The sequence below is a fragment of the Juglans regia genome, chromosome 5 (assembly GCF_001411555.2).
Source record: "Juglans regia cultivar Chandler chromosome 5, Walnut 2.0, whole genome shotgun sequence".
In the NCBI taxonomy this organism is placed as follows: domain Eukaryota; kingdom Viridiplantae; phylum Streptophyta; class Magnoliopsida; order Fagales; family Juglandaceae; genus Juglans; species Juglans regia.
In genome coordinates this window covers 5098876-5124101 of record NC_049905.1, presented here as the reverse complement: position 1 = coordinate 5124101, position 25226 = coordinate 5098876, and the positions used below count along the sequence as shown (strand labels likewise).

The 25226-nt window shown below is 38.1% G+C and overlaps 3 protein-coding genes across 4 annotated transcripts; 2 read left to right on the top strand and 1 right to left on the bottom strand.

Moving 5' to 3' along the window:
• Positions 1–1224: 1224 nt before the first annotated feature.
• On the top strand, positions 1225–12483 carry LOC108996386 (asparagine--tRNA ligase, cytoplasmic 2). 2 transcript variants are annotated; one of them, XM_018972259.2, is made up of 9 exons: positions 1225–1986; positions 2486–2722; positions 3297–3872; positions 4516–4701; positions 4800–4864; positions 4968–5097; positions 5212–5270; positions 5847–6043; positions 12147–12483. In XM_018972259.2, exons 1-8 carry the CDS (start codon positions 1558–1560, stop codon positions 6028–6030), a joined length of 1866 nt encoding a protein of 621 aa, XP_018827804.2. In that variant the 5' UTR covers positions 1225–1557; the 3' UTR covers positions 6031–6043; positions 12147–12483. The 2 variants fall into 2 exon arrangements, with proteins under 2 accessions (XP_018827804.2, XP_018827803.2); XM_018972258.2 differs by lacking the exon at positions 12147–12483 and having other exon boundaries at positions 5847–6776.
• Positions 12484–13253: 770 nt separating this feature from the next.
• Positions 13254–14339, bottom strand: LOC109017915 (cysteine-rich repeat secretory protein 55-like). The gene has a single exon (XM_019000097.2). It carries the CDS (start codon positions 14316–14318, stop codon positions 13548–13550), a length of 771 nt encoding a protein of 256 aa, XP_018855642.1. The 5' UTR covers positions 14319–14339; the 3' UTR covers positions 13254–13547.
• Positions 14340–23405: 9066 nt separating this feature from the next.
• LOC108996293 (ras-related protein RABA5b-like) lies at positions 23406–25184 on the top strand. The gene is made up of 2 exons (XM_018972105.2): positions 23406–23882; positions 24622–25184. The coding sequence occupies exons 1-2, from the start codon at positions 23549–23551 to the stop codon at positions 24930–24932; spliced, it is 645 nt and encodes a 214-aa protein (XP_018827650.2). The 5' UTR covers positions 23406–23548; the 3' UTR covers positions 24933–25184.
• The last annotated feature ends 42 nt before the right edge of the window (positions 25185–25226 follow it).

The following is a 25226-nucleotide window of genomic DNA, read 5'->3' as shown; positions in this document are numbered from 1 at the left end:
ATAGTCATATAGGTGTACGTACGCGTCATTTATAGTTGTAGTACTCGATCCCAGTGTGGCAGTCATACGTACTCTGATATATCTTGAGCACGGGGAACGACGACGGGCGTGCAGGAACGCCCAACTTGGCTTCAAGAGAAAAGAATAGTAATCTCGTGATATTGCAAATGCAGGCCGCACATGCTGTAATCTTCCTGATCATGCGCCCTCTTTTTTCCGTTGTAGGTTTAAAAATTTACAGAGCATAACACTTGCATTTCTCTTTGCAAGTTTGCATGCTTTTGATCAGGGTTTATAGTGTTTTGTTTTTGTTGAGAAATTATCTTAGTTATAAAAATATTTCATAAAAGGAAACTCAAGAATTGATATGATTTTATATGATCCATTAAATCTATTTTATAATAAAAATAACTTTACAAACTGACGTATTACATTAAACAATATCATTTTATGAATTTAATTTTATGAAATATTACAAATTAAAATATTTCTCTTTTTTTTACATCCTCAATTAGGAAGATATTAAAGTTAAATAATATTATACATCAAACTCTCATCTCACTATATAAAATATGATATATTTATCACTATTAAATGATCTTTTATTTTTTTAAAAAATAAATATAAAGATTAATAAATAATATCACCTCATCATTCTGGATGAGGGTATAATATATAAAATCTTCATTCTTCTTGGCTTAATGGGCAATAGTTGGGGGTTTTGTTTCAGGTCAAATCTAGCAGTTTATATTTTGCAAAATTTTCCCGCCTTCGAAGTTCTACACCTATAATGGGCTGAATTAACCTGTAAATCCCTAAAAAAATAATAAATACCAAATACACGAGGAAAATTAGTTTTCAGGCCGTTCGTATCTTGATTTATTCTTTTTTGGAAGAAAAATTATGATGGGTTTATATAAAGTTATATAAATATATAAAGAATAAATATAAATAGAAATTATTATTAAGAGCATCTATTTTGTACACGTGATGTGGTATTATCTAGATCACACATCTTCTCAAATGAGTGTTTAGAACAATCAACTAGAAGCAACCACGTAGTGAGTATAAAGTGTATACTATTATAGTGACTTTTCTCTATCATTACTCATATATAAATATTAATTTTTAAAGACATTGATTAGAGTATTTATGATCTAAATTCCCCTTATATTTAAGCCTAAAAAAATGTGAATAATGTGTGTTTGTTCTGATTCTGAATGATGATGCCTTCGCAACACTTTTGACTTGGGAGTTGGAACTCCCGCGACTGCCCAACCTTTGAAGAATACCAAACTGAACTTTTGGCATTTGCCTCTATCCTCTTGCGTCTTTCTCCTCCTCCCACCTTGCACAAACCGAAACTCGGAAACTATCCCTTTCCCTTCTCCCCCAACCTTTCTCTCCTCAGCGTCACTGCCCAAGCAAAGCATCCAGTTTCTCCCTGCTGATCAATATCACCAAATTCCATGTCTTGTCTAACACACAAAGCTGAACTCCGGGAACCCACCTACCATATTCTTCTGTTTCTCTGTTTTTCTCTTTTTACACCTTGGAATGGCCACCGAAAAAGCGGTTTCCATGCCGGTGGGGGTGACTCGTTTGAAGTACTCGAACCGGGTGGTTTTGAAAACTATATTGGAACGTAGTGATGGAGGGTTGGGACTGGTTGGCGAGAGAGTTGTAATAGGAGGATGGGTGAGGTCTTCGAAGGAGGTGATGGTGAAAGATCCTTTGCCGCCGTCACCGTCACCATCACCTCCACCAAAAACGGATGCTGGGACGGGTGAAATGGGGCCGAAAGATGCGAGCTTTATGGAAATTCTTCAGTCTCGGATACCCTTTTTCCGGTCGATTATGAAAGTTTTAGGTGGTGGAAATCACAACCATCTTCGCGAAAATTCGGAACAGGGGATTCCCAGGCCGCCCCCGCCTTCGATTGCTTTCTTACAAGTTAGCGACGGCTCATGTGTTAGCTATCTTCAGGTACCTTCAATTGGTATTTGAGAAATGAAATTTGCGGAGAACGCTCAATCCATAAAAATGAAGAAACGCTTACATTAGAAGATTCCACGTTAGAAATTGCAAATAAACGCTTAGATTAGAAGATTTCACGTTCCTCTGGAATTAGCTTTCTTAAAATTGAAACCCCAAAATTATCCCCAGTAAAAGACTTGCTGACCGGCTGGGCCAAAATCTATGATATTACTCCATCACAGCTCATCTAGATTTTGAAACCCACAATTTTGAGATATTAAGTTCCACATTTTTATTTTCTTCTAAATTTTTTTGTGGGAATGATTATTCTGTCCTTTGCTGAAGGCACATCTTCATTTTTACTCATTTTCTTTTATTTATTTTTCATGAGGCTAGATACATCAAAGTGGAAAACATAGGCCGCCTCTAATTAGTTGGAAATATTTGAATCATGGCACTGGCTCTTAGGATTTATATAATTTTTCTGTCTGGAATTAAAATCTCTCAGGTTGTTGTAGCTTCTGCTATAGCTTCCCCGTGCCAGCTCCTGCGTACTGGAACATGTATACTGGTGGAGGGTGTATTGATGCAGCTATCAGAACTAGGAAAACATGTCATCGAGCTTAAAGTGGATAAAATTCGTCATATAGGGACAGTGGATCATGAAAAGTATCCGTTATCAAAGAAAAAGTTACCATTTGAAATGTTGAGGGATTTTTCCCAGTTTCGACCTCGGACAACTACGGTAAATTAAAAAAATCCTTTTGCCATGTTATTGTATTTATTGTAGTCCTTCCTGACCATTTCTTGTTATTTTCTCTCTATTTGAAGTTATCATATGCAGTGCCAGATAAGTTTTATATATAATCCAACTTTAACATGTTTTGAGGTGGGATAATTTTGTGTTTAAATTATTTGAAAATATGGGTCCTCGTACATGAACATTAGGTTGATGATAGAAACCAAACTTACTGAAACATCAAATAATTTCGTGACTCTTGCTATATTATACATTGCTAGTATACTTTTCCAGTAGTTCTGCGTGCTTGAAGGGAAGTTCTAGAATGATTTCAATGCTTCTTCTAGGAAAAAGAACTTGTTGGTGAGGCTCTAGATCTTGTATCATGCAAATTCTTTAGCAATACAGCCTGCTAGTGTTACCATCATACATTCTAACCCTATTAAAGAGGCTGCACTTACAATAGGTTTTAAATCACAACAATTAGAGCCGTTTCGGACACGTACCGTTTTTTGTTACCAGAATCATAGTAATGGGACTTTTTTTTGCTAATTCTGATGGCACGTTTCACATTATATAGGTGGCGTCTGTTACGAGAATCAGTAATGCCCTGACCTTCGCAACTCACACATTCTTTCAAAACCTTGGGTTCTTTCACATGCAAGTACCTATTATCACGACCACAGACAGTGAAGGATTAACTGAAAAATTCTCGGTTACGACTCTTCTTGGCAAAGCAGACAAGACAGAGAAGCCAACTACCATTAAGGACACTGAAGGTGTTAGCCTTGAAGTTATCAAGTCTGCTGCGAAGGAGAAAGCTAAGCTAGTTCAAGAACTAAAGGAAAGTGAAAGCAATAAGGAAGCACTGGCTGCCACACTTCAGGATTTTCAGAAACCAAATGAAGTGTCACAGTTAAAAGCAAGAGAAAAATCAAAACCAGGAACTTCACTGAAGGCCAATAAAGTTAACTTTTCTGAAGATTTCTTCTCCTGTCGAACTTATCTGACCGTTTCTGGTCGCCTACACTTGGAGAGCTATGCATGTGCCCTTGGAAATGTTTACTCAATTGGACCCCGATTCCGGGCAGATTGTGCTGAACAAGTGGCAGAGAAGTTAATGATTGAGATCGAAATGGCATTTGCACGGTTGGAGGTATAAGCTCGTTTTACTCCTGATTTTTAAGTATTTCTTTGATCACATATATATACCTTTTAACCGTGGTGTCCAGTATGCATTTCAAATCTAGTTTATAGGTCACCTCAAGAAACATTATTAAAAATGTGTTCAGGGCATCTTTTCTGGAACAGCATGTTGAGATTTATACCTAGAAATAACTGTCAAGGGAGGCCCTTGAGTTAGTTCCGTAATTAATATTCTCATTCCTATTGTGTTATTACTGCTGCATGCACAATTTTTAAACAGTTCACACAAAAAAATTAGAATATTACTTCCATTTAGCGAGTCTTGAAATCAGTTCCAAGAGGTAGATCATTTGCCAAGTCTGGTTCATTATTATCAAATATTGACTCCTTGATGCTAACTCTCAAAGCATGATTTAACTCCAATTCAATTTCATAGAGAATAATGCATAGCTAGCAAATCCCCTTTTCAATAACCTCCCCATATTGTGATAATATCACATGCTTAATTAGAGATTTAAACAATTTTTCAGATCTACAGTGTACCATACTATATATCCAAATGGAAATTGTTTGAACTTCTTTTTAACAGTCTTCCTTTCTCATATGTGGATGGACTCCCCTCTTTTATCTCATAGTATGTCCAAAATTTTCAGGATGCCATGAGCTGTGCAGATGACTTTTTCAAGTTCCTCTGCAAATGGGTGTTGGATAATTGTCCCGAAGATATGACATTTGTTTCAAAACGAATTGACAAAACCCGTATTGATCGTCTTCAATCAATGATATACAGTAAAGTTGAAAAGATCACCTACACTGAAGTTGTAGATGTATTAGGAAAGGTATACCATACTAAAAATTCCCTGGACATATCTTCTGATGATTGTTTTCACCTGAACAATTTTCGCCTTATAGATGTGTTTGTATCATTTCATCCCAGGTTTCAGACCAGAAGTTTGAAGTAAAACTTCAGTGGGGTGCTGCTCTCACAGCAGAGCATCTAAGGTATGCCAGTTTTTCTAACAATTGGGCATGCATATGTCTGAAAGGTAGGAAGTGAGGCCTCGCAACTATTTAAAGTATCTACCTTCTTTTAACTTCATTACAGTTATTTGGTAGAGGTGATCCACAAGAACCCTGTAATGATATACAATTATCCAATAGGAGTTAAGCCATTTTATGCTCGCTTGAATGATGATAGAAAAACTGTTGCAGCATTTGATTTGGTGCTACCAAAGGTGAGCTCAAAATGAGTTTTTTCATGTCCTTTTGACACTGAAGTGCTTTTTTTGTATAGAATCAGACTTGTAATTAAGCTGTTCATAAAGCTGGATGAATATTTTCTTTTGCAGGCAAGAATCTTAATTTCAGGTAGCCAAAATGAGGAGCGATTGGACATTTTAAGTTCAAGGTAATGAAAATCTTGCCCCTATCTAGCCATTTGTCAGGGCGTTATATCTTGGGGTTTGGTTGTATGAGAAAGCCATGGGAGTGGACAACTGGATCTATAAATTATACATCAACTAATTATTGACAATACCAGCGGAAGTATCAGCTGTAAAAGATGTCAGTCACACTATTCCATTTGCCCCGGATCTCAAAGGTCTCACAGACTATGGTGCCAGTGGCCCTCCGATGCTTATCCTAAAATTTGATAAGAATGGACACTAGGTAGTCTATGAACACATAGAAGTAGTTTCTATTTGGACTATCAAACTAACAAGAAATTTAGGGTAACAAAAATTCTGGTAGGACTTGATGGTTTTCTGTTTTGTCAGAGAATAATTCAGATTTATTGTACAAAATGACATAAATAAACAACTGAAGTCAAAGTTTAGCTGGACTGAAAACAAAAATAGACAAACCCTTACAGTGGACAATTATGTAATCTTCTGGTTCATTTTTGCAGCCTATATGGATGGTGATATAGTCTTATGGCCTCGAAGCTGTGAAAATTAACATAATTCTTTATTGCTTTTGTTAACAGAATAAAGGAATTGGGGTTGCCCAGAGAACAGTACGAGTGGTGCTTAGATCTTCGCAGGCATGGAACAGTCGAGCACTCTGGATTCAGTCTTGGGTTCGACCATATGGTTCTCTTTGCCACTGGGCTGACTGATGCTGTAGATGTTATCCCTTTTCCCAGGAGTTATGCCAAAGCCAACAACTAATGCTGTAGATGGTTTTGTGTCACACGCAGCGGGTTAAAGGGCCGGGTTTATTCGTGGACCAGGGACACGGGAAGCTTGGGCCAGATGGGAGGGAAGCGGACAGATGGGCTCGAGCCCGGTCATCTACAATAAGGCCGTAAACGGCATGCTTTTGTTGTCATTTACTATTTTACCCTTTTATGTTTGTTTTTCAGACGATTGTTGATTGGTTTAAGTCTCTGTCAAAGCTGTTAGGAAAGGGAGCACTATAAGTCACAGAAACGTGTAATAGCGTGGTATCGAATATTCTAACAGAAATATATTCTCTGAATTTTCCTTCTTCTTCGTCTAAACTTTTTCTCTCAAATTCTGGAGGATTCTCACCCTCTAAGTGAGCTCAAGAAACATTTATATTCCTTATTACTTTGTGAGTGTTACAATTTGGTATCAGAGACAGCTTTGTCACACGCAGCGGGTTAAAGGGCCGGGTTTATTCGTGGACCAGGGACACGGGAAGCTTGGGCCAGATGGGAGGGAAGCGGACAGATGGGCTCGAGCCCAGTCATCTACAATAAGGCCTTAAACGGCATGCTTTTGTTGTCATTTACTATTTTACCCTTTTATGTTTGTTTTTCAGACGATTGTTGATTGGTTTAAGTCTCTGTCAAAGCTGTTAGGAAAGGGAGCACTATAAGTCACAGAAACGTGTAATAGCGTGGTATCGAATATTCTAACAGAAATATATTCTCTGAATTTTCCTTCTTCTTCGTCTAAACTTTTTCTCTCAAATTCTGGAGGATTCTCACCCTCTAAGTGAGCTCAAGAAACATTTATATTCCTTATTACTTTGTGAGTGTTACAATTTGGTATCAGAGACAGCTTTGTCACACGCAGCGGGTTAAAGGGCCGGGTTTATTCGTGGACCAGGGACACGGGAAGCTTGGGCCAGATGGGAGGGAAGCGGACAGATGGGCTCGAGCCCAGTCATCTACAATAAGGCTTTAAACGGCATGCTTTTGTTGTGTCATTTACTATTTTACCCTTTTATGTTCAGACGATTGTTGATTGGTTTAAGTCTCTGTCAAAGCTGTTAGGAAAGGGAGCACTATAAGTCACAGAAACGTGTAATAGCGTGGTATCGAATATTCTAACAGAAATATATTCTCTGAATTTTCCTTCTTCTTCGTCTAAACTTTTTCTCTCAAATTCTGGAGGATTCTCACCCTCTAAGTGAGCTCAAGAAACATTTATATTCCTTATTACTTTGTGAGTGTTACAATTTGGTATCAGAGATTTCGATCTCTCTGTGCGTACAAGAACAAATGGTAGATGGTACAAGGTTGAGTCAATTACAAGAAGGCCTCACGAATCTCAACAAGGCTACTGATTCCCAATTTCAGACAGTGGAAACCGAGATGCTGACTTTGAAACGCCAATCCGATGCTATTATGCAGCAACTCACAACAATGAACGTGGAGCTACAAAAGTTGTCTCACAACTCTGGTCACTCAGAGTCCTCTATTCACCACCACCATCACCGCCGTGAGGAGCACCAAGAACCTGGAGGAGAAATAATACCAAGGTCAGTACGCATTGATTTTCCAAGTTTCAGGGGGGAGGACCCTACTAGCTGGCTTTATAAGGCCAATCATTTCTTTAACTTTTACAATACATTACCACAACACAAATTGAGACTAGCCTCCTTTCATATGGAGGGACAAGCCCTCATCTGGTTTCAGGATTTAGAAGAATCTGGGGGTTTGGATAATTGGGAGGGATTCACCCAAGCCTTACTAACTAGGTTTGGTCCTAGTTCATATGATGATCCCATTGAATTATTGACCCGGTTGAAACAAGTAGGAACTGTTGAGGAGTATAAATCAAAATTTGAAGCCTTATCTAATAGGTTGGGGGGCCTATCTGAATCTTACAAACTCAGTTGTTTTTTGAGTGGCTTGAGGGATGATATAAGGTTGTCTGTTAAAATGTTTAAACCAGAAAAATTGCTTACTGCCTATGGCCTAGCAAGGATACAGGAGGAACTATTTGGAGCTATAAGGAAGAATTCCAAGGGATTGCTGCCTCTACCCGAACCCACAAACCAGAAATATCCCTATCATAGTCCATCAACAGCACCTAAAGGACCTCCCAAAGCTCTAGTTCCTGTCCAAAAAATAAATCAAACCCAGATGAAGGATCGCAGGGATAAAGGACTATGTTATTACTGCGATTCAAAATGGAACCCAAACCACAAATGCTCCAACCCAAAACTATTCCTTATAGAGGAGACACAAGAGGAATCAGGGGAGGAAATGGGGGAAGAAGAACCCTTGGAGAGCCCAACAACCGAGACACAACCAGAAATCTCCCTCCATGCCTTGTTAGGATCCCAAAACCCGAAAACAATGAGATTGAGAGGAAGAGTGGGAGACCAGGAAGTGGTCATACTTGTGGACTCGGGGAGTACCCATAACTTCCTAGACCCCTTAGTAGTTAAAAAGGGGAATTTGGCAATAAAAGGAGAAGAAAGTGTGAATGTAAAAGTAGCTAATGGGGAGCTGCTCACGAGTGAAGGAAGATGTCCTGAATTAAGGTTTCGAGTGCAGGGAAATAGTTTTTCAACAGAAGTCCAAGTGCTGGTATTGGCGGGTTGTGACATGGTGTTAGGGGTGCAATGGCTAAGGGAATTAGGGTCAATACTCTAGAACTTTGCTGAGCTGACCATGGAATTCCAGCAAGAGGGTAAGGCCATCAAATTGAAGGGTTTATGCCCTACAAACAAGATTGAGTTTGGGGGATTAAATAAAAATCATAAACTGGAAAAAAGGGGACTGTTACTGCAATTACTGGAGAATGTTTCAGTTTCAAGAAAAGGAGGAGTTCTTGAGCAAATACAGAACTTATTAAACCAATTTGATGATGTGTTTGGGGAACCACAAGGGCTGCCACCTAACAGGACCCAGGACCATGCTATTACTCTACTACCAAACACCACACCTGTTTCGGTCAGACCATATAGATATCATTATTTTCAGAAAGAGGAGATAGAGAAGATTATTAAGGAATTGCTTAGTAATGGGGTGATTCAGCCCTCCCAAAGTCCCTATTCATCCCCTGTTTTGCTTGTAAGGAAGGCCGATGGTTCATGGAGGATGTGTGTCGATTATAGGGCACTCAATAAAGCCACTGTCAAGGACAAATTCCCTATACCAATAGTAGAGGAGCTGCTGGATGAGTTGTGTGGGGCCCAGATTTTCTCAAAACTGGATTTACGATCTGGTTATCACCAAATCAGAGTAAGAGAAGAAGACATTCCTAAAACGGCCTTTAGAACACATGAGGGCCATTATGAATTTTTAGTTATGCCTTTTGGGCTAACTAATGCCCCCTCTACATTCCAAAGTCTCATGAATGACATATTCAGGCCATACTTAAGGAAATTCATCTTAGTGTTCTTTGATGACATTTTAGTCTATAGTAAGACAGCGGAAGAGCATGTCCAGCACTTACAGCTGACCCTAGGAATTTTAAGGGAGCATAGCTTATTTGCTAAACCATCAAAGTGTTGCTTTTCTTGTTATGAAGTGGCTTATTTAGGACACCTAATTTCAGCAGAAGGAGTGAGGGCAGATCCTGAAAAAATCAGAGCTATGGAAGAGTGGCCTTTTCCTACTACACTCAAGGCCTTGAGGGGTTTCCTTGGCCTAACAGGCTACTATAGAAGATTTATAAAGGGCTATGGTGGTATTGCTGGTCCCCTAACTAGCTTGTTAAAAAAAAATCAGTTTGTTTGGTCAGCAGAAGCAAAAGAGGCTTTTATCAAGCTAAAAACAGCAGTAACCAAACCCCCTGTACTGGCCCTACCAGATTTCACACTACCCTTTGTTATTGAGTGTGATGCTTCTGGAAAGGCCATTAGAGCTGTACTAATGCAAAGGAACCGACCCATTGCTTATTTTAGTCAAGCCCTTAAAGGAAGAATTTTAGTTTGGTCAACCTATGAGAAGGAGTTGTATGCCTTGGTGGCTGCTATTCAAAAGTGGAGACCTTATTTAATGGGGCAAATCTTTACTGTTAAAACAGATCACCAAAGTCTCAAATTCCTCCTAGAACAGAAGATAGGAACTCCGATGCAACAAAAATGGGTCTCAAAATTGTTGGGGTATGACATAAAGGTGGAACACAAGAAGGGGACTGAAAATAGGGTGGATGATGCATTGTCTAGAAGGGATGAGGGCATTAAACAGGATTTAGAAGTTAGCATTTCTGCTTTGTCAATACCTACTGCTGAATGGTGGGAAGAAATTAAGGAGGGGTATCCTAAGGACCCTTTTACTCAAAATCTACTGAGCTTAGACCAGAAAAAGCAGTTACCTGTGAACTTTACAGCAAGGGAAGGCCTGCTTTATTACAAACAGAGGTTATGCGTGGCAAACCATGGAGATTCAAGATTGAAGATACTGCAAACACTCCATAGTGGGCCTTTGGGGGGACATTCTGGGTATGACAAGGCTCTACAGAGGATAAAGAGGGAATTTTATTGGCCTGGGCTCAGAACCGATCTTAAGAAGTTTATAAGGGAGTGTGAGGTTTGTCAAAAGGTTAAGGTTGATCAGTCCAAACCCAGTGGACTATTGCAACCCCTTCCAATTCCCTCACAACCATGGGTCCACATAACTATGGATTTTGTGGAGGGGCTACCAAGCTCACAGGGTTTCGACAGTGTGTGGGTGGTGGTGGATAGACTCACTAAGTACTCCCATTTTGTTCCTCTGAAACACCCATTTTCTACCAAGACAGTGGCGCAATTGTTTGTTAAACATGTCTTTAAACTGCACGAGATGCCCCAATCCATTGTTTCAGACAGAGGGAGTGTTTTTACAAGTATGTTTTGGCAGGAAATCTTCAAAATCCAAGGCATCCAACTAGCCTTCAGCACCTCATATCATCCCCAGACTGACGGACAGACAGAGGTCGTCAACAAGTGCCTAGAAAACTACCTCAGGTGTTTTGTGGGAGACCAACCGAAAACATGGGCAAATTGGGTTGCATTAGCCAAATGGTGGTATAATACCAACCACCATGCCTCTACCCGTACCACTCCCTTTGAGGCCCTCTACGGGTATCTCCCACCCAAACTCATCCAATACATCCCTGGAACTACAAAGTTGGAGGCCGTGGACGAAGATCTTAGATCAAGGGAAAAAATTTTACAACTACTCAAGCACAATTTACACAGAGCACAGAACCGGATGAAAAAGTATGCAGATTTAAAGAGAAAGGAACAAAATTTCGAAGTAGGGGAATGGGTCTACCTTCGGCTTCAACCGTATCGACAGATGTCGTTAGTGCAACGGCAAAGTTTGAAACTTTCTCCCAGGTTTTTTGGGCCTTATCAGGTACTGCAAAGGATCGGCGAAGTGGCCTACAGACTGAACCTTCCACCTTCTTCTTCGATTCACCCGGTATTCCACATCTCTCAACTCAAAAGAAAGTTAGGGCAGCAGACGATAGCAGCCCCGAACTTACCCCCTGTGGATGCGGACGGCGTGATCAAACCAGAACCAGCTGAAGTGCTGGCCAGAAGGATGCGGAAAACAGGGAACCAGGCGATTGCAGATCTGTTGATTCGTTGGCAGGGGCAGAACCGTGAAGATGCATCGTGGGAGCCCTTTCAGGAAATGAAGAAAACCTACCCACACCTTGTGGGCAAGGTGTTCTAAGGAAGGGGGCTTTGTCACACGCAGCGGGTTAAAGGGCCGGGTTTATTCGTGGACCAGGGACACAGGAAGCTTGGGCCAGATGGGAGGGAAGCGGACAGATGGGCTCGAGCCCAGTCATCTACAATAAGGCCTTAAACGGCATGCTTTTGTTGTCATTTACTATTTTACCCTTTTATGTTTGTTTTTCAGACGATTGTTGATTGGTTTAAGTCTCTGTCAAAGCTGTTAGGAAAGGGAGTACTATAAGTCACAGAAACGTGTAATAGCGTGGTATCGAATATTCTAACAGAAATATATTCTCTGAATTTTCCTTCTTCTTCGTCTAAACTTTTTCTCTCAAATTCTGGAGGATTCTCACCCTCTAAGTGAGCTCAAGAAACATTTATATTCCTTATTACTTTGTGAGTGTTACATTTTGTGCCATTTAAATCTCTGTTCATCACATGAACGTATAAATGTATGTGACATAGATTTATAATTAGAAGGAGAGAAACTCTTTGAAACAGCCCTGCTGCTGTTGGGCGAAAAACAGCCCACCAACGGACTGATTACACGTAAGATGATGGAGGTTGTTTACAATTGAAGGAAAGCAGCTGATTAGTACCCTTCCCCTTCCCCTGCACTGAATACGTTCCAGCCTTCCCCTCATCGAATACTCCAGCCCTTCCCTTCCACTACTCCGAAGTTGATTTTTAACAACTCAAAAATCACTATAAAATCACTGACCATAAAAAGTCAATCTTGCCGTTGCCTTTCACTCCTCCGAGATCCCTCTGAGAAGAAAAGCAGTTGATTTGGAAAAAAAAGTTGGGAAAAAAATTATATTATATTCTTTTCTTTTCTTTTTTCATTTGTTAAAAAAAAAAAAAAATTCTCAATTCTGTTTTCTTTTCATGAATGCTTTTTTGCTGCTCTTTTTTTGATCTTCAATGAAAGCAAGTTACTCTACAGGATTTTGAGCTTAATATATACAATCCTAAAGGGTTGTCAACGAGCATAAATGTTATTTGCAACAACAGTTTGTGTGCACACCGTAGTCGATGCATTGGAACATTCGACAATTGCTCTTACATGGTCTCTTATGTCTTAGCTGAAATATCTACATCTGGGATATTGGTAGAGAATGTTCTGCACTTAACAACAGAATATAGTTATCAGGAACTTGTTGAGGCATACATAAAAGGGTAGTTGCCGACGACAGGCAATTGTCGATTCTCTGTAGTCGGGGATGAGTGGGGTGCCGTCGAGTTTGGGTTGGGATGGAGTGGGGTGCTGTTGGGTGGTGGGTTCGAATAGGAAGAAAAGGGAATAGAGTGTGCTGTTCGGGTGTAGTAGGATGCATGGTAATGGTGTTAACATGCTGAAGTGTCACATTCTGATTGGAGGGCTGGCCTCTAGGTTTTCTCTTAGAAGGAAGTACTCCGCAAATGCACCTTCCCTTGGTATCTTGACCGTGCTTCAAAGGAAATTCTCGGAAAAATCATATAATGGATCCTCACTTTTAGGCCTCAAGTCTTTATTTCTTTTCTGATTCTTCTTGGGATCCAAACAAAAGGATTTTTCATAATTGCCAACCCACAAATGTGCATCTACCAGTCATAAACGCTTTACACAAGCCATTAGGAATTCTATTTAACCACTTCATACTTCATAGAGTTTATTGCATCATGACATACATAAAATTTTCCCCAGTGCTTCTTGTAAGTCATCTTTTTGGGTAAAATTCAAAGCAGTTTCATATTTCTTAGCAGGAAAATATTGACTATTAAACATTTAAAATTTCTTAGATAGTGCCCCCATATAGGCTTAGAATAGTTATGGATAAACTATGGCCCTTCCATTGTCAGCCACGGTACTGTTCGAGTCAAGTGGATAGAAAAATGGATAGAGCTCGTATCGGACATAACAACTACTATATAGAACTCGGCATCCCTTCCGGTTACTGCAAATGGTTTCGAAATTTCCAACCGCAATGGCCAAACACTGAGCACAATCTATCTGAGATAGGTCCCTTGTGCACTGCACCAATGCATAAAGTGTCACCAAAGATGACAATTTGGTGTCACCTTTCCCAAGACCTTCATTCTTAGGCTCAACAGCTCGTGCTCTAATTTCATCCATCAGAGCTCCTAGTTGTTTATTGAAGTTTTCAGGATCTGTTACAGTACCTACATTGAAGTAGAATATACCAACAGAAGTATCAACTTCTCCAGCGAAGCTCTTGTTGTTGTAACGCAGAAAGCAGTAGTCGTACCAAATTCTTGAGTCAGCTTGTTTCGGACAGCGTTGGCGTATCAGTTTTGCTGCATCTTGGATGCAACTTGAGCAGTCTGTGCTGCTCACATCTCCTCTGCATTGAGCCAGGCCAAAAACTTGGTCGTCCCCTCTACCGAAGGAAGTAGCAATATAACCATTGGAGGAGGTTTTAGAAACCAATTCAGCTAGCAAACGATCAATATTTACTGATATTTGGCTAACACGACTAATATTAGTATTTAGATTGCAGAAATTTCCCAAAGGATCTGCAGCATCTGCATTGCAAGAGCATAGAGCCAGTAAGAGAAGAATCTTGTATATCAAACTCATACTTCTCCTTTTGTAGCTCACATGCATGAAACTTCATTTCACGAGGTGGTTGTTTATAGACTTGAGGTAGTGGGTTTGGAACTAGATGTGGGGGAACACTCAGCAGACATTATTGACTGGTTTGCTCATCACCACCTAGATGAGTGGAAAAACCAACATGTTTCTAGAAAGTCATCGTAGTGATCTGGTTTCAATGATTTTGTTGAATGCTAAGGATTCAATGACAAAGTAATTATTATGCTGTGAAGATGCTGCCAACCCGCCAAAAAAAGAAAAGAAAGAGTATTATCAAGTTTTAACTGGTTTTTAATTGGCTGCCTGATGTAGTAAAAGAATCAATAGAGCCGTTCTTTAGCAGCAGCCAGCAAGGTAGATTTCTCCTGAGAAAAATAGAAAGCATCATTTTTATACAGATTCTGCTCAGCATTTATCATTTGTGTGATCTTAATTTGAAACTCTTGACCCATTTTCACAGCAAACGTGAGCTCCAATAAGGGCAATAAGCCTGCTATCATAATTGTTTTGAACTTACAAACAGCATTAAAAAAACTTGAGGAGGCCAATCTTGCCAGCATTTACAAAGACATTTTAGTTGGTGGTGACTGGATTCCATTTCTACTACTGGCCACAAAAGAGTACAAAATCTCGACCAAGAAAAAAGAAAAAAAACTACAGAAGATTGATATTTTGAGCGGTGCAGAATGCACAAGGGTCGTCAAGCACAGCTCTTGCTGCACAATACCAATCTGTCTGATTGGTTGACTAATAGTGCTTTCTTTTGGAATGGTTGACTTATCTCATTATTCCTTCATTCATAGTCTTTCTTCTTTGCCCTGTCATATTTCAATATTAGTTGCTGACAGCGACGGGCGAGGAGACCAGCCAAGTGGTAAATTTTGACTCGATGCTGCTACTCACTCACTGCTAGTCCTTAATATAATGTTTTAATTTTATCAAAATCGTTGCTTATTCCTTAAAACTTTTTGTTGCGTGATTGTTAAGGGCGTGTTTCCCAAGTCGTGATTAATAAAGGAGCTCATTCTAAAGTAATGAATTTTATACCAAAGATTGGATGGCACGACTCATGATGGAGTTAGCGTGTAGCCTAGTTTGTTTGTGGTCTGTCTAGGACCCGAATTTAGATTGAATTGAAATTAATTCAATTTACTTTAATTTTAAATTGAGTTAAATATCTAAATATCTAATTTTTAAATTATTAAACTCATTTCAATTCAAAATATCTTCACACAAGGAATCCATAATTTTTTTTCAATTCAACACCTCTTTACACGAGGGACACATAATCTTTTTTAACTTCTCATAAATGCATCTAAACTCATCTTATGTGAACCTCACAAAACTCACTTCATCATCTCAACTTACTATTATTCATAAAAATTTAACTCATCTCAACATTCAAATAGAGCCGTTGACCTGATTCCATAAAGATTCATTGTAGTGTTTTTGTAATTTTTTAGTTATATATATTATATTATACTCTTGTATTGTCGTCGGATTCTTTGGTTATCGTCTGAAATAAAATTCTGATCTGCAACTCTATAAACGTAGAAATATTGTCAAACCATGCAAATTTTATATCGTGTAGAATTGATTCTACTCTTTCATTTTTTATTTTTCTCTTCTCGTTCCTAACAAAAATTGTATAACAAGGAGTGATTTGGCAGGAAACTTGTAGATAATGTTTTTCTATTTATGAGAATATGAATTCTGCTTTTTATGTTTACAATCCGAAAAAACTAGCTCGTGGTATACGTTAGTTTTGGTTGAGGATAGTCATTAGAAAGGCTTACTAGAGATTGAAAATTCATGGATATATTGATGTTATAATAATGGTAATTTGAATGCTAAATCATGGTTTGATTATGTGCTTATCATTTTCTCAAAATTTTTGGACAATTATCTTGTGCATTTAGTGCTTTGGTTGAAAGTAAACAAATATTATTGAAGCTACGCTGCAGCTGACTCATCTATTATCTCATGTTTAAGAAAGTTACACTTTGGATTAGTTAAAGTTAAAGTATATTTTTTATGAATGTAAGATGAATTTAACATTTAGCTATTACATTCACATAAGTTTCTACATTGGAATAACCATTTTTTCATTATATGACAATAAAATAATATAAGATGAATTTAACTTTGACTATTCACATCAAATCTCCACATTAGATTATTCATTTATTCATTATATAGTAATGAGTAATTAATAATTTTGAAAATTTTTTAATTTTTTTAATTATGAATTTATTTTATTTTATCATATTTTACTATTCATAATATTATATATTAATTAATAATTGTATTCTAATTATATTTTTTCAATTGTCATTTAAAATAGAGAGATAAATAATTGATATTAAAAGGAGAGAGAAAAAAAGAATATAAAATAGATTTGATGAATGAATAGTTCCTTTCAAATTTGGAAATTATTTTAGATATTACTGTAGCTTTGGAATATAGCTATTTCAATGTGAGCTATTTTATAACTTAATAGCTAAATTCTCATTGGATTTAGCTTTTAGCTAATCCAATGAGAATGCTCAGTAGAAAAATGAAACACATATAATTTTTTACACAACTCTGTTTTAATTTAATGAGAGATATTTTTATAAAATAATTTTTAAAAGTAACATTGCTTCACAGAAATACCCTTAATTTAAAACGTGGTTGTATTTAAAAAATTATAAAAATGATTGTACATGTATCATTACTTTGTAAATATTATTTATACAAGCTTTGTTCATGAATCATACTCGAATAATTGAATTACATGCATGCAACTGAGAAGGTTTTTTTTTGGGATAACAAGAATTTCATTCATCAACAAAAACATTACAAACAATGTTTTTCAACCCATATAATAGGCTCAATAAACTGAGGGAAAGAACCTTCCCATACACATATCTCTTCAACATGACATGCATATCTTGCTAGCTTGTGTCCACCTTCATTGTTGCTGCGGCCAACATGTTGAATGCTACACTGGTTAAAAAGCTTAATTAACTCTTGAATTTCCTTGATGACGTTACCTAACAGAGACTTGGAAAAGGCTTCATGACTTGGAAAAGGCATCATGACTTTGAATGCTAGTAGCCATAATCAATGAATCTGTTTCTATCTCCAACTTGGGTATACCTCTATGCAAGCATAGTTGTAAACCTCTAAGAATGGCCAACAATTCAATCTCAAGAGGATCATTAACTGCCATTTCTTTCTTGCTTGCTGCAAGAAGTACATTTCCTTTCTCATCTCGTAATAAAACTCCCACACCTGCTCTTTGTTGATCAGAGAAAATGGCACCATCCACATTTAGCTTCAAAAATTCAACCTGAGGAGCAATCCATCTACCTTTACTCTTCTACCCACTAGACTTCACATTTTTCAGATCAGACCATAAGGCTAATGCATGGTGGACAACTGCCACATGAGAAGGTAAAATATGATTCACTTTTTCCACATCTCACCTGAAAGTAGTCTAATCAATAAGATCTTCAACAGTTTGGTGAGGATGCTGCATTACCTCAGGAGCAATAGAATTCAATTGTCTGAAGTTTGGGACCCAATAATCATGCCACAGATTAATAGTTGGACCATTTCCCACCCTCCATCAACAACCCATCTTTAAACTCTTTATTGTATCACAAATACCTCTCTATGCATAAGATGAGTTAGAACCCAACTTTGCTTAACAAAAAAATGTGAATTTGGAAAGTATCTAGCCTAATACAATTTATGCAACAATGTGCTCTCTTCACACATGATCCTCCACCCTTGCTTAGCAAGTAGGGCCATATTAAACAATTTTAGGTCCTTGAATCCCAAGCCTCCCTTTTTTTTAGAATCACACATTTTCCTCCAACTCACCCAATGAATTCTATTCTCATCTTTCTTTTGGCCCCACCAAAACTTAGCCATCATTCTCTCTAAATCCTTACACAACCCATCTGGTAATTTAAAACAACTCATTGAGTAGGTAGGGATGTACACATAGCAACAACCTTGATCAAAATTTCTTTTCTCCCTTGAGACAACACCTTTTTCTTCCAGCTCTTCAATTTCTGTCACACCTTGTACTTAATCTAAAAAAAACTTGAGTCTTTTCTTGACCAATCATTGGTGGTAACACCAGGTATCTATCATACTGCTGAAACTACTGGACACCTCACAAATTCAATAACTCCTCCTGCTAGGCTCTTGTGACATTCCTGCTAAAAACTATTACTGTCTTTGCCCTATTAACTTGTTGGCCAGAAGCTTGTTCAAAGACTTGCAACAAATCTTGTATCTTCAGATTTTCAACCATATCAGCTTTGCAAAATAGAATACAATCATCTGCCTGCCTTTTGCAGATGATTGTATTCTAGGAGCCCCTCAACAGATTTGAATGCCTCTATTCTGATTTTGAACAGTAGCTTGTTGTAAAAGACGTATAAGACCTTCAGTTCATAGCAAGAAACGATAAGGAGATAGAGGATCTCCTTATCTCAAGCCTCTAGGTGGAAAGATTGGTCATTTGGGCTCACCATTAATAAGAACAAAAAAAGAAACTGTTCTAATACACATCATAACTAAATCCGCTCATTTCTTAGCAAACCCCATTGTAAGCATTGAATGCTCTAAAAAAGGCCAAATAACCCTATGATACGCTTTTCTCATATCCAATCTAAGAGACATAAAACCCTCTTTCCCACCCCTTTCTTCTAAAAAAATAAATGAGTTCATAAGCAATAAGTACATTATCAGTAATAAGATGACCTGGGACAAAGACACTTTGAGAATTTGAAATAACATGAGAAAGTAAACCTTTTAGCCTATTTGCTAGAATCTTAGAAATAAGCTTGTAAATCACATTATAAAGGCTAATAGGTCTATAATCAGCTACATTCATAGGATTTTTCTTTCTTAGGGATCAAAGTGATGTATGTTTGATTAATAGCTCAACGGAATTGACCAGAGTTAAATGCCTTAGCACAACATAGATCACTCATTTGTTGCAAAGCATCAACAATTTTTTTCTCTTGTGAAACTATGCAGCATGTCCTAGTTCATCTCCTCAACCACTCGACCTTCTAATCCACTTAGGAACTCCAAATTGCCACTAATTGCAGATCTAGCAAACATATCATTGAAGTATTGTAAAATGACCTGGTCTTTAGCCTCCTTCACTTGCCATCTCCCATCTGAATCATTCACTCCCAGAATATGGTTCTTTTTCTTTCTTTATGAAGCTCTTCTATGAAAGAACTCGGTATTCAGATCCCCTTCCTTCAGTCATAAGGCTTTAGACTTTTGTCTCCACATTACTTCTTATTTTTACAACCATTTTTGCAATTCTTTTCGTGCCTCTCTCTGCTTGACACGGTTCAATCCAAAAGGATCCTGAATTTGAATCTGTTTCAACTTTGATCTTGCATTCTTTATGTTGGTTTGAACATGCCCAAAAGTGCTTTTGTTCAAATTTTGCAACTTCTCATTGTACTTACTTATCTTCCTCATCATCCCTTGTATATCATCCATACCTGGTTCATACTTCCAAGACTTAGAAATAACCAGTTCACACTCTTCACTGTTAGCCCACATTGCCTTAAATCTAGAAGGCCTTTTACCTCCACCTAAAATCCCTTCATCATTCTGAGATACGACAAATGGTGAATGATCAGAATGGGCAGCTATTCCATGATGTACTCTAACATTTGGAAACATATTGGAGCAATCATCATTTGCCAAAAATAGATCAATCCTCTCACTGATTAGTTGGTTAGCATCCCTACCATTACACCATGTAAATTTTGAACCTGAGTATCCCAAATCAAACACGCCACAATCATCTATAACATCTCTAAACTCACCCATTTGTCTCTCTAATCTGCTTCTACCCCTATCTTATCTTGATTATTCAAAATTTCATTAAAATTACCAAAGATTAGCCAAGCGGGCTATGAAATTTTAGCAAACGCATAAGGGCCCAAGACTCACATCTTCTAGCCACTTTAAGGTGACCATATATACCAGTTAGAAACCACTCTTCACAATCACCTTTCACACACGCATGAATATGAAATATTGAGTAACTCTGAATATGAATGTTGTATTCCTCTTTTCATAAAAGTGCAAAAGCACCACTCCTACCTACACTGTCAATAGCCAAGCATCCTTGAAAGCCTAATCTCCTTTTAACAACCTCCATCTTTTGAACAAAAAGTTTTGTTTCAATTAGGAACACTGTTTGGGGGACTTCACTTCTGATAAGGTCATGAAGCGCACAAATTCCTTGTGGGTTCCCAAGCCCACGGGAATTCCAACTTATAATTTTCATAATTCCTTGCAGAGCTGGGACCCAGCCTCCATTGATGAATTTTGGTTAGAACCATCCCTGGTCTCCTCAACATCTGTCAATCCTGCTCTTAATCTCTTACTATCATGCAAATGAGATTCATTAACAGAAACATCCTAGCAATTTGTTTCTTACAATCAACCCTACTTTTTGCTTCCCCACTGAGGGAGAGATGAGAAATCTGACATGTTGCACAAGCAGGATGAGAAATATGACGAGCTCTCCTCTTCCAATTTTCACGAGTAGGATGATCATCTTGCTGTCAAGACTAAGTTGCAATAGAGTTCTGTGTTGCTGTTGGAACAAGTGGATTAAACTTAAGGCCAATACCTGAGCCACCACTAAGCTTAGATGCATTAATGGGCTCTGTCCTTTTGTGACCCATATGAAGAAAAGCCCCTTTCGATGACCCATTTGGACTAGATCTCATTTCTCCCTTTAATGTCTCTAACCTTTCCCCCTTTTCTGCTTCAAAATCATCCATTACATATTTCATCTTTTCTTTCTCAATTCTAGGGCTATCAACATCAACATCGAAAACGTCTACCGTGTTTCGGTAATTGGCCCTATGGCCATCGGGAATTGCTTCGTCTTCTTCCTCTAGATTCTGAACAGACAACTGCTCTTCACTTCTCTTGCCAGTTCCACGCATTTGAGTTGCGTTATCGTGTTGCCGCCTTGCATAGACATCTGCACGTAGCCAAGTACCAAACTGCTCATTGACACCCCTCTGTTTTATATCTTTTAAGCAGGGTAGTCCTGAGTGCAGTATACGACCACACTCGAAAAATACCCTTGGTAACTTCTCATAGCAAATTGGGACCCAAACATTTCTACCATTTACTCGAACCGTACGACCTCTTGCAATGGGTATCCATTTTTATTTTCACACGTAAACTCTTCCCCCATCCAACATCGTCCTCGTCCTCATCCACATCCACCTCTTCTACCTCCCCCACTGTATTCCTAAGCCTTTCTCCAGTATGTCGATTCATGCACGTCAATGGCAAATTATGCAATTAAACCCATAATGATGTGTGATTGAAATCCATCTTGTGAGGTTGGATAAAACCATCAAACGACTTGAGAACAAATCGGTGATTATAAAAAAATCAAGGCCGTCTCCCTTCCATCCTCTGTTTATTAGCATGTGTTTAAAAAACAATAAAAAAAATATTATGTCCCACTTCTTGAAAGCTTGTCTGCTTTGTAAATTTCCACAATTTTGCTATTGTTGCAGTCACAATGGCTTTTGTAATCACGCGCTCCATGCACACTTTCCCAATTAAACACCTCCCCCCCTTGCGCTGAGCATTCTCACAGTCCTCTTCACCAATGTCAATTGGTTGATCTTCCTCCTCTGTAAGAGATAATTGTCCCTATCTTCCTTCAATTTCTTCCATTTTGAAAAAATCAGACCAGAATATTCAAACAACACTGACTCACTTTTACCACCTTTGCATCTCAAAGCGAGAGCAAAGAGGAGACTTGGTGGGTGGCATTATGATTCATAAAGACTAGGGCTAACTGGATCTTACAGTAATAACATACCTGCCCATTTTGGGAGGTCCAACTTTGATGACACATCGGTAGTACTGATGCTTTTGGTGAAGGAAAATAATCCAAAACAAAAAGGATGAACTTTGCAAGTATGCAAGCCCAAACTGTAGAAGATCTGCAGCAGAACATGCATGATTCATAGTCACAGATTTTGCCCCACCCATAATCACCATGACTGCTCTTCAGCCCATATGTGAATATGAGCAAAAAGGATAATTTGAAATGCCTTCTAATTTCACTAAAGTCTTTGATTTGACACTGACCAACATCAGGAGCATTGTTCAATCTAGGGCTCATCTGCATAGAGATGGATACCAACGAACCAACTTCCAACCAATTAAGCATTCAAAACACAAGCATGAAATAAATAATTCAATTTTTGCATACCATAAAGTTTAGATGCCCTTAATTAGTCTTTATCATAAACATGCATTTGATCATTAATTAGTTTGATAACATACGTGTGAAAGGGCTACATATAGATAGTCTGTAACACCATCAATATGTAGCCCTACTCACATTAAAATCACTCAACCAACTTATAAGAGAAGGGCAACATATTGATATATACCAATGGCCCCTCTTATCAATGTTGTTTTACCTATCTAACCGACATTATAAAACCCTTTCATGAATCCAATTAATGGCCACCAACCCATGACACGGCTTCCTCAAGAAAAAAAGAAAAAGAAAGTAAAACACTCAAATGGCTTGCTTAAATACACACACACAAAAGTATATGGGATCTACTTTCATTTGGGTTTCAATATATAATTCGTTTGTTTTCACAATCATTTTCATATTCATCTCATCTAATTATTGTAATTTTTTTAAATTTTCACACAAAATAAAATAAACAATTCAAATTTTTTAAATCTTAAAATAAAAATAATATTAAAAAAATATATTCTAATAATATTTTATTCAATTTTTAATGTTTATCTCATCTCATCTGCAAAAAAAAAAAAAAAATGACTATTTGAGTATTTAAATTTGTACAAAATTTTGACATAGATATTAATGTGAAACTCTCTTAATGTATCTATCTTTATTTCATTTTAGATCTTAAATTTAGACAAAAATTCTAAAAAAAATATTTATACACAAATGTATTTGTATGTATATACGCAGAAAGATATACCCAAAATTTTAAGGGAAAAAAAAAACCCCGCCAATTACGCAGCCTGTCTACATTTCTCCTCTCCATTAAGTTCCTTTCCTCCACTACGAAGTCATCGACCCCCACTACGAAGTCTTCGACCCTCACAAAAACGAGCCCACACGCAGAGAGAGGGGCAGTGAGAGGTTTGCAAATATGGGGCATGAGAACGAGGTTGGGGAGGAGTACTTGTACAAGATAGTGTTAATAGGTGACTCTGCAGTGGGCAAGTCCAACCTCTTGTCCCGCTTTGCTCGCAACGAGTTTGATACCAACTCCAAGGCAACTATTGGGGTGGAGTTTCAGACCCAGGTGGTGGAGATTGACGGCAAAGAAGTCAAGGCCCAGATCTGGGACACTGCTGGCCAAGAGCGCTTCAGGGCTGTCACCTCTGCTTACTATAGAGGCGCTGTGGGCGCGCTCATTGTTTACGATATTAGTCGGAGGACTACCTTCGACAGTGTCAAGCGCTGGCTCGACGAACTCAGCAGTAAGTTCTTCTATTTCTGTATTTCTTTTTTGTTCTGTTTGGTTGTTCATGAAATGTGTGACGACGACAGGATGTCAAAAGTTTTATGTCTGCAATTCTCTAGTGTTTGATGCTTTGTCATCGACTGATTATGGGTATGCTTGCTTTTGTTTTTAAGTTGATGATTTTGTCAATAATTTTGGTTGGTTTCTGAGAAATTGTGGGAGAAAAATGGGAAATCAAAGTTATGGGGCCTTTTGTATCATGGTTCTGGAAATCAAAACCATTATTAACCTTGTTCTTCTTTAATCATAGTGGAAATCACAATCGGTCAATTGCTTTTTTTGTACCATTCATGTTTTCTGAAACTGTAAAATGCCTTTACTTGATCGATGATGTCGATATTTACCCCTTGGAGATAGTCGTTTAGGCACAGAAAGGCAGATTCCCATTTTGCTTCCCTCTTTTTGTGTGGTGTCGGCTAGATGCTACATCATCAAATAATGCTTGTACTTAACCTGTCTGTCTATGAACAATGACCTTCCTGAAAAGTTTACATGGCAAGTTTGGCACAGAATGCCATGTCAACAGGGCTGATTCACTGCATTCCACATTTAACTGAAATCTAGGCATGACATATTCATTTTATGCCATATGGGGATACGTTTATTTCTTTATTCCATATGTGGCCCTTGATTTGTTGATAGGGAGGTTAGCTTCCTGTATGTTTTTTAAGGTGAACTTAATTGGATTGATGCAGCTCACTGTGATACGACAACGGCGAGAATGCTGGTTGGGAATAAGTGCGATTTGGAGAATATAAGAGACGTAAGTGTGGAGGAGGGCAAAAGCCTAGCAGAAGCAGAAGGATTATTCTTTATGGAGACATCTGCTCTTGATGCTACTAATGTCCAAACTGCATTTGAGGTTGTTATCCGGGAGATTTACATCAATATAAGCAGAAAGGTTCTGAATTCCGAGTCTTACAAGGCAGAACTGTCAGTAAATCGAGTAAGCCTGGTTAATGGTGCAGGCTCATCCAAGCAATCTTTCTCTTGTTGTGCTAAATAACCAATGTTCTTTCAAGTTTTACCTTACAATACTTCTATTTCTATAGGGTACCCACTTCCCTGTTATTTTCTATAGATAATTAATGCCTGATTCAGTCTCTCCAGTGACCAGTTTATTTTATTGGTTCTGGTGCTTTCAATAATAGATCTGTATCAGATAAGATTATACTTGGAAGTTGTAAACTTCTTTTATTGGTTTCTGTATTGTTGGGTTGAAAATATGAGCACAAGATTTGCAACAGGCTAAGAAGAATTTGGGAATACAAGAATTCTAATATATTCTTAGATATTTTTC

Coding starts and splice junctions, on each gene's coding strand:
- LOC108996386 (XM_018972259.2), top strand. CDS start 1,558: ATGGCCACCGAAAAAGCGGTTTCCATGCCGGTGGGGGTGACTCGTTTG. Junction 3,873..4,515: donor TGGCATTTGCACGGTTGGAG/GTATAAGCTCGT, acceptor CAAAATTTTCAG/GATGCCATGAGCTGTGCAGA. Junction 4,702..4,799: donor TTGTAGATGTATTAGGAAAG/GTATACCATACT, acceptor ATTTCATCCCAG/GTTTCAGACCAGAAGTTTGA.
- LOC109017915 (XM_019000097.2), bottom strand. CDS start 14,318: ATGAGTTTGATATACAAGATTCTTCTCTTACTGGCTCTATGCTCTTGC.
- LOC108996293 (XM_018972105.2), top strand. CDS start 23,549: ATGGGGCATGAGAACGAGGTTGGGGAGGAGTACTTGTACAAGATAGTG. Junction 23,883..24,621: donor CTGGCTCGACGAACTCAGCA/GTAAGTTCTTCT, acceptor GGATTGATGCAG/CTCACTGTGATACGACAACG.